This window comes from Ctenopharyngodon idella, chromosome 15, assembly GCF_019924925.1.
Source record: "Ctenopharyngodon idella isolate HZGC_01 chromosome 15, HZGC01, whole genome shotgun sequence".
NCBI classification, from domain to species: domain Eukaryota; kingdom Metazoa; phylum Chordata; class Actinopteri; order Cypriniformes; family Xenocyprididae; genus Ctenopharyngodon; species Ctenopharyngodon idella.
This window is the reverse complement of record NC_067234.1, coordinates 23,609,396-23,622,844: the sequence shown is the minus strand read 5'-3', so window position 1 is coordinate 23,622,844 and position 13,449 is coordinate 23,609,396. Positions and strand designations below refer to the sequence as shown.

The 13,449-nt window shown below is 36.3% G+C and overlaps 1 protein-coding gene across 1 annotated transcript in view; it reads right to left on the bottom strand.

Moving 5' to 3' along the window:
- zbtb16b (zinc finger and BTB domain containing 16b) overlaps nt 1-13,449 on the bottom strand; it is a 63,377-nt gene that overhangs the window by 24,847 nt on the left and 25,081 nt on the right. Inside the window, exon 4 of the mRNA XM_051862319.1 lies at nt 7,228-7,314. Coding sequence (XP_051718279.1) covers nt 7,228-7,314 — 87 coding nt within the window. The remainder of the gene's footprint in view (nt 1-7,227; nt 7,315-13,449) is intronic.

The following is a 13,449-nucleotide window of genomic DNA, read 5'->3' as shown; positions in this document are numbered from 1 at the left end:
AACATAACATCAATATTGGCACAAAATCAGTCTTTTAAGTTTACTAAGGCCACATACAAACATGTGGCAATGGAAAACATTTAAAATCCTCTAAATTTTCAATCTCTGTGTGTATAGAAAACAGGATTCACTATTGAACTCACAATGGCTGATATTATGATAACTTTAGCATCGTTTTGGTGTCTCAAGGCTCTACAAAGATGCCATGGATATTTAAATTGTTTGCTCTTAGATATTTTTATGAAACTGTTGAATCAGTGAGAACTGAATCATTCTGATTAGTGAACAAATCATTCAGGTTTTGAATGATTTGTTCACTATATCAACTGATATCAACTGATTCATTTAAAAGATTCAGAAGAATGATTTGCTCACAAATCAGATATGGACCAATTTTAGACAATAATCTATCAAAAATGATAGAGCCCTGCACATAACATGCAGAAAAATATATTTATAGAAGCCACAAATTACCTAAAATCCTTGTTTTAGATGAATCATGGCCACATTGTACTAATTTGTTCCATTGTTTAGGTAAATTGCAGCCATGTTGAAGTAATTTGTTCCCTAAAATAAGGAAACAAATGAATAAGTTGAGAGATAAACTTAGTAAGTCGAGGAACCAAATTCCTAATTCGTGGCCATAATATCCTGTTTTTTCCCCTCACATGTCATGTGCAAGCTCTATCATTTTTAATGAATTATTGTCCAAAAAATTTTAGTAAGATAGAAAAAAAAAAAAACATACCTTATAGTGGTCCATGATTTTGATTCCTGAGCAAACCATTCTTTTGAGAATCTTTTCAATGAATCAGTGGATTTGTTCATGACTCAGACTGCACCCTAAAAAATGCTGGGTTAAAACAACCCAAGTTGGGTTGAAAATGGACAAATCCAGTGACTGGGTTAAAACTTTGCCCAATCTGCGGGGTGGTTTTATTCAACTCAACTATTCTTTAAAAATTACTATATTGCCTGCTTAAAATGAACCCAAAATATGTTTGGGTTAAAACAACCCAATCGCTGGATTTGTCCATTTTTAAGCGAACTTTGATTCTCGTGTTCACGGACTCAATGATCCGGTCGCTTACTAACTCAATGAAGGAAGATTTTCAGTGAATACCAATGAATTTCAGTCTGTTCTTCCCACAAAGTGATCACATAATGCTTTATGTTCCAACTCTTCTGAATTCATAAGATAGCGAGTCATATGGACCACTTTTGAGACTTTTATGGTGCTTTTTGTGCTCTACATGAAGGTTAAAAGCTCCAATCTCCATTCATTTTCATTACATGGAAAAGAGCAACCAGGATATTCTTCAAAAATTCACATTTCGCATTCCTCAGAAGAAAGAAGGTCATACGCATTTGAAACAAGCTGTGGTGTGCATGTTTCCAGGGAAAACACATGCGTTATCATATGGAGCCGCTGTAAATGATTCCTTTAAAATGTATCAGAGGCACATGAGCTCAAATGTATTTTACTAAATATAACCTGGTCATTCCAGACAGATTGCTGTGTGTGGATGACTCTGACACATCAGCTATACCTCAGATGACCCCTGCGATTCACTCGGCTGCAAAGTGAGAGGCAGACGGGCCAATCTAGCAAAGTAAGGAACGGTCTGCTTAATAATTAACGCAACAAGAGATACATTGCTCTTATTTAACCACTGTTTATTCTGTGGGCCAGATCGCTGAAGTCACAACGTGTTCCCGGTGAGTAATTCCACTGTGCCCTCACCCTCACTGTAAACGCAAGTCACTTCCTGTGCAGCGAGATGAGCGTGATGGAAGAGTTTTAGGAAATCTGACGTCATAAGCACATAAGACAGATGGACGAGCGGTCGCCCCTTAGGCCAAAATCGTTTAAAGGCAAATCGCTTCTATTCCAGTCTCAAATAAAACCCCTTTAATAACATTTTATTTCTGCTCTGCGAAGGATGCGATAAAGCGTTTCTCCGTCGGGAGGGGAGAAGAGGAAAAGAAAGCTGTGATGTGCTGGCCTGCTTTTCCAGCCTGCCCGCCAGTGCAACGGTCCTGAGACACTAGTGAGTTTTATTTTAGGAGGCTTTTAAGTAGGTCAGCTCTCTAGTAGGTCTCGTCTATGACAGCACAGCGGCTGAGTGTAAACAACAGCACATGATGTTGTTTGTCTCTCGCTCTGTCCTGGCACCAAATGCCACCAGCTTCCCCCTTCAACCGGCCCCTGTCCCACGGGTCTCCCACAATCCTCTTTTCCATTTGCAACCCTAAAAACCTCAAAGAACCAGGCAGTTCACCTCTGACATTCTCACATATGCTGGCATTCGAGGACAAATGTCCTGCTTAAAGCCTGAGTCAGAATTAACACTCAAATGCATGTATAAACTGGCTATTAAAAATAACACAAACTTACTCACCAGTTGGCTGCTTTGTGCTATGAGGAACTGACAAGAGTGATTCAAATCAAAGACATACAAACAAGCTAATAAAAAAAAACTAGGGATGCACAATATATCAGTACCATATAGGTTATCTGTCGACATAAAGAGTTTTTTTTTTTTATATCGCATTGTACTATTTTTACCTTTAAATTACATTTTGCTGTAATCTAACCCTTAATGTTAATCCTTAAATATACTATCATCAAAATGAACATCCATTTTGTATACTGTAGATTATAATGTTGTGATGCATGAATTCACTTGTAGCATTTAAACTGATTTTGGTGTTTTCATTTTTAATGTACATGTATTTAGAAAATAGTATAATAAGGTTAATATTGGACACTTATTAGTTATTGGCAATAAAAAAAAAAAAGGATCAGTTTTGACTCCCCATTTATTTATTTATTACATTAGTGGAAAATTAACCATCAGAAGTTTTTAGATGTTAGTTTTCCAATTTTCTTCAGAACTCCATGTGGAGACACATACTGGAATATGTAGAATATTCCTCGTATTGTGCTACCAAAACAAAATATAAGAAACAAAATTGAAACAAAACTGGATCTTGAGACACATTTTCCAGGCACATTTTTTAATCATGTAATTGATTTGATTAAAATTTCAAATCGGTCGGTGCCGATAGCCTTGTGGTCAGCGTGCCAACATTTAGCGCTGTTGTGCTTCGGGTGACCCGAGTTCAACCTCTCTCTCCCACTTCGCTTCCTGTCTGCTTACTGTCCTATCATAATAAAGGCAAAAACGGCAAAAAAACCCCCCAAAAAAACAATTAAAATCCGTCGGTGCCGATAGCCTCGTGGGCAGCACCAACATATAGTGCCGTCCCGAGTTCGAGTCCCGACTCGCAAACCTTTCCTGATCCCGTCCCCCTCTCTCTCTCCCTCCCACTTTGCTTCCTGTTTGGCAAAAAAAACCCCACCAAAAATAAATGAATTTTTGCCTTTATTGGAGAGGATAGTCAAGGAGAGATGGGAAGTGATAGGGGAGGAGACAGGGGCACAGGATTGGGAAAGGACCACGAGTTGGGATGCAAACTCGGGTCTCCCGAAGCGGTGTTTCGCTATATTTCGGTGCGCTGCCCACAAGGAAAACAGTTTCATGGCCAGTAAAAAAACATTTCTGGTCGGTCTTAATGCAGTGAAAAGAAATGGCTGCTTCAAATGGAAACAAGGCCCTAGTTTTTCTTCACCGTTTGCATTTTCATACAGGAAGGCTATCTTAGCTCCATAGTATATTGTGCAGAAATTTAAAATTCCAGCTTGGTCAAGTCCAAAAAATGTAAAATGTATGCAAGTGATGACAACATCTCTCACTTCAGTCTTAGTGAGTGATGGCTGGAGCCCAGCAGTAAAAAGGTTTCTCAGAATGGATGAGCTATGTCCAACCATCCTCACGACTAAATGTGCTGCCAAACTGAAATAGAGAGCGGGATGTTTACAAGTTTGGGAGAGAAGGTATAAAATTCTGGGCATCGTTAACACCACCTCTATGTCGACATGCATTAAGAATTTATACAGTGTGTGCCACAGCGAGTTACAGTTACATGCCAACGTTTTAGAGAGGGTTATCGTCTTTCTCCCAGCGGAACACAGGCGACAGATATTGCACCCTCACTGTAGTAGCATCGTGTACACTACTGTAAAAATAATAGAAACATACTACAGAATCCTGATTCTGATCCAACAGAAATTCAGCGATTTTATGAGCTGGCTGCCATGGAAACATTTAGCACCTCAAATCCATGCAGATGACAAAAGTATGGCACCTTGTTTTAATTAGGACTCAACCTTTATATAGACTAAACATGTGGATCATTAGCCCCATGAAACGCTTTTATACCCAGAGAGCAAATTAATTAGTGCAGTCTGGAATACCTGTGACAGACTGTATCCTTTGATGGCAGTCTCATATGCCAATAAGTAACAAAAGTACAGGTAGAAATGATGGCTATATAGGACGAGGTATAGAGATTAGAGTGCTGTTATTGGATTAAAGTCCTCCCAAAAGTGTTTGGACACTTAAGGCCCCGATATACTTACTCCAAGTTCTTATTTGTTTGTCACTTAATAGTTCTAAATACCTCAGCAGTGCTATATACTGTTAGCGGACATTACGACACAGCCTACTGTATGTGCTGCACGCTTTCCTCTCAATAACAAAATAAACAACGATTGTCATGCCACGTTTACTTATATAGCACTTTATACAATAGATTGCTTTAAATCAAGCCGCTTCACAGTATTACATAAAAAACAGTGTCAGTATTTCTTTAAAAAAATAATTACAACTTCAGTTTCTAACCTAAAACAGCTCTCCAGTGTGTTCATGTTTTTTACTCGTGTCTGAACTCGATTGACCAAACAGAAGAAATGAACAGGAGATGATTTCCATGTCAAAGAAGGCGGAGCCTCAGAGCCACACGTAATTGCCATGGACCAATGGTAGTTTGAAGGTATTTACCAGCCAGAGCGAACTTTTCCGGAAAGTTTTCTTTGGCAAGCTGTTTCGAACTTCTGAAATGAACTTCATTTCGGTCAGATTTTGTTCAAAATGATGTCAAACCAATTTGTTATTCGATTTCGCCTGAAGTGTATAAAAATGATGTTATAATTAGAGATGCACCGATGTATCGGCTAACAATCGGTATCGGCCGATAAAAGCTATTATTATCAGCTATTAAAAACTGCTGATGGTCAGGGCCGATTATATCCTGTCAATCAAAAGGGTGCAGAAAAATGTGTTCAGACTGCAACTCATACATACTGTGTGTGAAGAAAAACATGAATGAACATCAAAGGGTATGTTGAAATATATTGTACAACTTACCAGAATGTCTCATGTCTCATGTAATCACAACCACGGAAAGACGTCAGTAAAACAGCTTGTGAACAATATGTCACATCATGTCACTTTTACCTCAGGAATGTTTTCCAATATTTACAGTTCCTTAGCTATCTACATATATAAAAAAAAAAACACTAGAGAGGAGCTTATTTACTGTTAATTATATGTTTGTGCAAATTTGCCATGAAGACAAGTGCTTATGAAAACTACCTTATGTGATTCTAAGTTTTACACATTTCAGTTTTTATTTGAGTGTAATTATTATATCTGAAAATAAACAGCAGCTGAATATAATACCTCTGTTGTTAACTGTAACCGCTAATATTGTAGTGTACCAAATGAGAGGGTTCCCTGTATAGTTTGCAACATTGAGAGAGATTTTTTTTTTCCTTAAGAAAAACCAAACTATCGGTATCGGCCGATATCATTCTGAATAATCGGCTATCGGTATCGACAGAGAAATTTAGTATCGGTGCATCTCTAGTTATAATGTTTCTCAGAACTAACTTCACATTACTTACAGTATGGCTTTTTCATTTATCATTTAAAATCTAATAAACTTTGATTGAAAAGTGTGCTTGAGTTATCTTTGATAACTGTTAATAAATAAATGCCACTTGTTTTGATTTTTTTGTTATTTAGGCAGTGACATTTAGACATTTTAAATCATGGCTTAGTTCTTTCTGGGACGGCTGGCACTGTATATAGATTCAGGGACATTTGTGGCATTTTTTCACTTTTATTGATATAAATACTGCAGTGAGGACAAGAAAAGATGTGGGAATGGGATCAGGAAATGTCACAAGCTGCACTCAAACTGGCAATTTATGACTATGGCTGTTAAACCACAAACCCCCCCAAACACACACAAATTGTATAATTACACATCAATCACACATTCTTTTTGAGTCTGAATAGCTTTCTGTGAGGAACAGACTGAAATTTATGTCGTTATTTCCTCCAGTGAGCTGTTAACTCGAGAACTGCTGTGACTGTATCATTGATTCAGTGAACGAATCAGTTCAATCAATAAATGAATCATTCATCCTGATTTGTGGCTCATTCACTCAGTTCAATCGGATCACTGAAACTGGATCAAAAGAATGATTTGTTCGGATGATCCGATTCTTGAGTTCAACTTGCTGAATCAAAGATCCAGTTGTAATGGTTCTCGAGTTAACAGCTCACTGGAGGGGAAGATGACTTGGATAATTTCTGGCTGCTCCTCACACAAAGCTATCATATGGCTTCTGAAGACTTGGACTAAGACATGTGAAAAAACAACAGGGTAAGTAAATAATGCCAGAATTTTCATTTTCATTAGAGTAGTTTGTACATGCTTCAATGTGTCCTGACAGAGTACACTCAGGTATGCAGCAGCAAAAACAAGTTTACACTTAATAAATCATCCCATGCCAACCCCTATCAGAGCACACTATTTACCTCACCTAAAATATGATTATTAAAATGTCTGTAGTACCACTGAAACCCAACCTTGCAGTCATCAGATGTCAGTAAATATGAATATTTGACAGGAGGGTGGCAGCTGAGCGCTGTTGGCGTGTTAATGAACGTGCCAGAGCGCCGATGACTCACAGGCTCTGGTAACTCAGTACAGTCGCTCTAACAAATGTACGTGCCATGTTTAGACAAAGTGATGGAGATTGGTGAAACATGGCACTACTGCTGTGCCAAAGCGGTGTGCCGCCCTGCCCTGTAACAGCACATATTATTGGCTGAAATTTTAGAGGGCACCGAAACCTTCCCTGTTGAATTATAGAAGACCATCAGAATGGAGTTTTGATAGGGTCATAAACATGATTGCTACTGGCACATGCATGACGCATCTCCACTTTACTGGTGTTTTTTCCATTGTGGTGAACTAGTGTTATTTAAAGAAGTGGCTTGTGGTTAGATGAGGCAAGAAGGGTTGTACCTGTATGAGTCTGTCGATGGGCTTCCAGGGCATCTTCCTTGGAGAACTGAGCACCACACTGATCACATACTAGTGCTTTTGGTCCAGCTGGAAGGAAGAAGAGTTCAAAAAAAGTAAATATCGGTTGGCCAATAGCTTTATTACGAAAGGCAACATTACACAGTGTCATTTTAGTATTATATATAGTAATTTATACATTTACTTGTCTTAAGCATATATATATATATATATATATATACACACATACATACACACACATGCACACACGCACACAGTTATTAATATTTTGAATTAGCTTTTATTTTATCAGTTTTAATTTTAATTTAAGCTGTAGTAATTTGTGCTTTTGTCATTTCATACACTTTTTAAATAATATTTATATTTAGCTTTCATTTATTTTTATTTCAGTTTTAGTAATTTTATTACTTAAACTTATTTGTTTCAGTTAGTTGCCAAGGTATTTCATCTAATAGTCAACACTGACATTACATGGTTGAAGTGATAGTCTGACCTTCACTGATATAAATATTGTGCATAATTCATATCAAATCCACTCAAGAAAATGAATGTCTCATACATTCAAAGGTGTATCTAGTATGCCTGAAGTCCCCCCCCAAATTAATCATCACATATGTGAAATATTCCTCCAATTAAGCCATTAAAACATTAAGAACATATTACATTATAAACTTGTACAGTGAACAAATATTCTCAATAGGAAAATGGTACATGGCAGTACGGTTGATCTGTCGAGTATACTTGTTATTTTTTTTTTTTTTTTTTGAAGCTCATGTTTAGAAAAATCAAACCATAAAATGAACTGAAAAGAAAACAGAAACGATGCCAAAGGCTGAAATTGTGTTATTTCAAAGTATGAGTTGTTTATGACATTAAACATCATTCATTTTTCCCCCCACACGTCAACAGGGTAACATACTGTCCCTTGACAGAATCAAAGAGATGTTCTTATCTACAAGAGCTGGCAGCTTTCTCTTGTCTTGTCTTGATAAAAGACCGTAAACCATAAGCCGAGGCAGAACAGACAGCAACATGTCCTAAAGGATATTAAAGCGCTTTGTATCTTCAGACTGATTTATGACATGTACAATGAGTCTCTTCTTACAAACAAAACACTATACCCATTTATTATGTGCTCGTAGAGATAACAGTAATAAATGATAATCATATAATAGAAGGGTCATATCAGGTTGACGCACCCTCAGGCAGGTTCTGCTCATGTCTTCCTGTAAAAGCAGATGATTTTGATCAATCATAATTTATTTATCAACGCTAAGGTTGGTTTCTTCAGGGTGAATCTCACAAAGCCTGTCAAGCCTGTTATATTGCATACACTATAATATACTCTCATTCAAAAGTTTGGGGTCAGTAAGATGTTTTGAAAGAAGTCTCTTATGCTCATCAAAGCTGCATTTATTTAATCAAAAATAGACTAAAAACAGGAATATTGTGAAATATTATTACAAGTTTATATTATTATAATTTTAATATGTTTTTAAACTTGTATTTATTCCTGTGAATTTTCATCAGCCATTATTTCAGTTTTTAGTGTTAATAGAAAGGTTAAAAGAACAGCATTTATTTGAAAAGTAGAACTTTTTGTGTTGAAACAGTCAATAATAAAATGTGACATTCTGTACTTCTGCCTCATATTAATCGTTTAATCATATTTATAGATGTCTTGACACCACATCTAACAGAGCAACAGAGAAATATTGTCTTTACTGTCCCAATACTTATGGAGGGCACTGTAAAAAAAAAAAAAAAAAAAAAAAAAAAAAAAAAATATATATATATATATATATATATATATATATATATACACACACACACACACACACATATACATATATGGGTCATTGACGAATAAAGTATTTAAAAGTGTAAAAAATCAATGGAGATATAATTAATTTTTATTAAGTTTTAATTAAGTTTTATTAAGTGTTAACAATGAGATTATGTGGTTTTTATAATCAATTAACACTGCTTTTGTCATTTATTACAAGATGGACAAAATTTGTCACCAAAAAAAGTCATTCGGTTTAACCAAAATTTCGGTTTTACCGAATGATACATTTGGTTATACCGAATGATGATATTTTCAAACAATGCAAACAGGCTGATATCTAGCTAGCTAGCAAAAGGACAATCAAACATTTTATATTTAGTACAAGTTTTTAAAATACTACATCATTTTCACCATGTTTAATGGCGGTTGTACCGAATGACCTGATGACAATGAATTTTTCAAATAGTTAAATAAGAGGTAGTTACTTTGCATCACGACCATGTGGTCCTTTGCAGGTGTCTGAATGATGTTACATCCTGTCACATGATATTCACCACATGACTTGATCCAAAATGGTCCCTTTATATTGGTTACTCCGAATGACATCAATGAAATTCATTTTTCCGGACATTCTTTCTCGTAACAAGGCAACGACTTCTACACATAATTTTAATACCATTTTGCACTATGTTGATATATGATGTTATAAAATCATTTTAAGATATTTTAATCACAAATAAAATGGCTGTATTGGCCTTTGCACGGTTAACCCTTTAAAACCGGATGTGTCGTCGGCGACACATCCAACCAAGCTGTATTCATGTTACAGTAACTCTTGAACCGTTTGCGCCATCGTAATAATTCAAATTGCTACAGATAGTAGACAATATGGGCTTTTCAGCAATATAAGGGTTATTATGGTAATTTCGTGCCTTCCGTCAGCAAATGGCAGCCGCTTTCGGGGACAGCGGGTGGAAGGAGGATTTGAACGTAGAGATATGGAGCGTGGCAGTTTAGGGAGTTTTGGATCGCATAAATAATAGAAGAAACAAACAAAAACATGGCGAAGGAGTACACAGTCAATTGGGATGATTTTTTATAAGACTTGGGAGGAGGCTAAGTGAGATTCGCATTTCGCATTTGATGTGTGCATCTGTATAATGTGTCCGTGCAGTAAATGTATGCGTGCTGATGCGTGCATATGTATGCGCGTATGAAAAGAATTTCTCCTGAATGAAAACTGTGCAACCAAGTGTCACAAAATGACTTGTATATATGTAATATAGTTGAATTTTCAAGTTTGAAGTGTTAGATTCTTTCGATCATCATTTTTCTCTTTATTTTCTAAATAAAAATAAGAAAATGTATTTTTTTTTTCGTCTATTTAAATTCTATTTACAAACTCACCATATACATTAATGGTCAATAACTGTAAAGTCAGTTGTTTTCTGAAAAAAATGACACCTTGCACTTGAAGATAGCACATTGTTAGAGAATTTTATAATAAAAAAACACAATATGTGAAAACGGGCTATTTTAGCTTTAGGTTCTAAAGGGTTAAACCGAATGACATTTTGACACTTCAAAGTCTTTAAAATACCTTTGTATGTAGCAAAATATAATTAAAACCTTTTGGATTCAATAAAAGAGATCCTTATATACTTTGGATGTCATATCTTTGTTTTTTATTATTATTAAGGCCTTTGGACAAAAAAATTATCCGTCATGTCATTGATATATACAGGTGCTGGTCATATAATTAGAATATCATCAAAAAGTTCATTTTTTTATTATAAATTATTTTTAAAAATGAAACTTTCATATATTCTAGATTCCCTACATGTAAAGTAAAACATTTCAAAAGTTTTTTTTTTAAATTTTGATGATTAGAGCGTACAGCTCATGAAAGTCCAAAATCCAGTATTTCAAAATATTAGAATATTTCCTAAAATCAATCAAAAAATGGATTTGCAAAACAGAAAAGTTCAAGTTCTTTAAAGTATGTTCTTTTGTGCACTCAATACTTGATCGGCAGGACATATTACAGCAAATGACTTGCTCCTAGCACAAATTACTGCATCAGTGAAGTGTGGCATGGAAGTGATCAGCCTGTGGCACTGCTGAGGCACTATTGAGCCTTCAGATCATCTGTATATTGTTGGATCGACTGTTTCTCATCTTTCTCTTGAAAACATCCCATAGATTCAGGTCAGGCATATTGGCTGGCCAATAAAGCACAGTAATATCATGGTCAGCAAACCACTTGGAAGTGGTTTTTGCACTGTGGGCAGGTGCTAAAGTCCTGCTGGAAAAGGAAATCAGCATCTCCATAAAGCTTGTCAGCAGATGGAAGCATAAAGTGCTTCAAAATCTCCTGGAAGATGGCTGCATTGACTTTGCACTTGATAAAACACAATGGACCAACACCAGCAGACGTCACGGCCCCCCCAAATCATTATTGACTTCAGAAACTTCACACTAGACTTCAAGCAGCTTGGATTCTGTGCCTCTCCAGTCTTCCTTCAGACTCTGGGACCATGATTTCAACATGAAATGCAAAATTTACTTTTATCTGAAAAGAGGACTTTCGACCACTGTTCACTGTCCAGTTCTTTTTCTCCTTAGCCCAGGTAAGATGCTTCTGACATTGTCTCTGGTTCAGAAGTGGCTTGGTAGTCCTTTTCCTGAAGATGTCTGAGTGTGGTGACTCTTGATGGGCTGACTCCGGCTTCATTCTACTCATTGTGAAGCTCTCCCAAGTGTTTGAATCGGCTTTACTTGACAGTATTGTCAAGCTTGCGGTCATCCCTGTTGCTTGTGCACCTTTGCCTACCCAATTTCTTCCTTCCAGTCAACTTTGCATTTAATATGCTTTGATATTTCACTCTGTAAACAGCCACCCCATTCAGTAATGACCTTCTGTGACTTACTCTCTTTGTGGAGGGTGTCAATGATTGTCTCCTGGACCATTGCCAAGTCAGCAGTCTTCCCCATTAGTGTGGTTTCAAAAAACAAAAGATACCCGGATTTTATACTGTAGGGATGGTCATTTAATGAAACTCAAATGTAAATATTCTAATATTTTGAGATACTGGATTTTGGACTTTCATGAGCTGTACGCTCTAATCAACAAATTTACAAAAAAAAACTTTTGAAATGTTTTACTTTACATGTAGGGAATCTAGAATATATGAAAGTTTCATTTTTTTAAATTTTTTACAATAAAAAAATGAACTTTTTCACGATATTCTAATTATATGACCAGCACCTGTATATATATATATATATATAAATGCATGTTTTACTTTTACTGTTTGTAATTTTCATTACTATGATTCTCATTATTTTAATTACTGTATTTCAGTCAGAAGATCATCTTGTCTGGGAACAATGGAGGCTGTGCATGTACAGTACTACCATTATATATAAATCTATTTAAATTGTGTAACATTGTTTTCATATTACGTTAATGAGAATCAGAATTTTTCACATTACGATAATGAGAAGGGGTGAGGGCTGCTTAATTATCATGAAAATAATGTCACAATGCAAAAAATCTTAATGGTCCTAAAAACAGGCGATGAAAAAAATCACCCCATTAAGACATCATTAAACATCTGAATAACCTACACAGATGGAAATACATATACAAGGTGTACAATGCACACACACACACACACACACACACACACAAAGAAAGAAAAGAATCATTTAACCCAGTTGCAACCACCGATCCTTAATAACTGGACTAAATAACTGTTCTGATGGCCATCAACTGCCTGAGGGAATCCATCTATTATTAGTATTAGATCCACCTGTGGAGCCGCTGGCCCATTATGAAGTAGGCCAGGATGTTTCCATCACTTCAGAAACACTCTCAATAAACCACACAGGCTCACCGAACGAGGAGAAATGGCCAGAGTGACGTTGCTTTTTCTGAACAATTCATGAGGGACAAGACCTCAAACAGAGAAGCGAACAATGTCTTCCATTCACCACACATGGCTTGGACACAACATCTACAACTATGGGTTCTGCTAGCAGGTTTTTACCATTTCCTGCAGACTTTGTATCTCAGACTCAGAGATAAAAAAAAATATCAATAAAATCCAAATGTATAATGACCATCGGCTCATCAAGTATCTTATTTTCACTCAACTGGCCTGAAATGGCTTTTTATGACTCATTAAAGCACCCACAAGCTTCGTGAAGTCAGCCAGCTAGCACCTAAAATTAGCCTCTTTCCACAAACACTTTCTTCTCCTTCCTTCTGGACGACAACCAAAGCCCTTTAAAGTTTAAAAATGCTCTCATTTACAGAATCATTACAAACCATGCTCAAAAATACTTTGATGGTGTGACTCATCAGCGCCAGCGTAAATTACGCCTGTGAGAACATTTCTGATGTGCTTGAA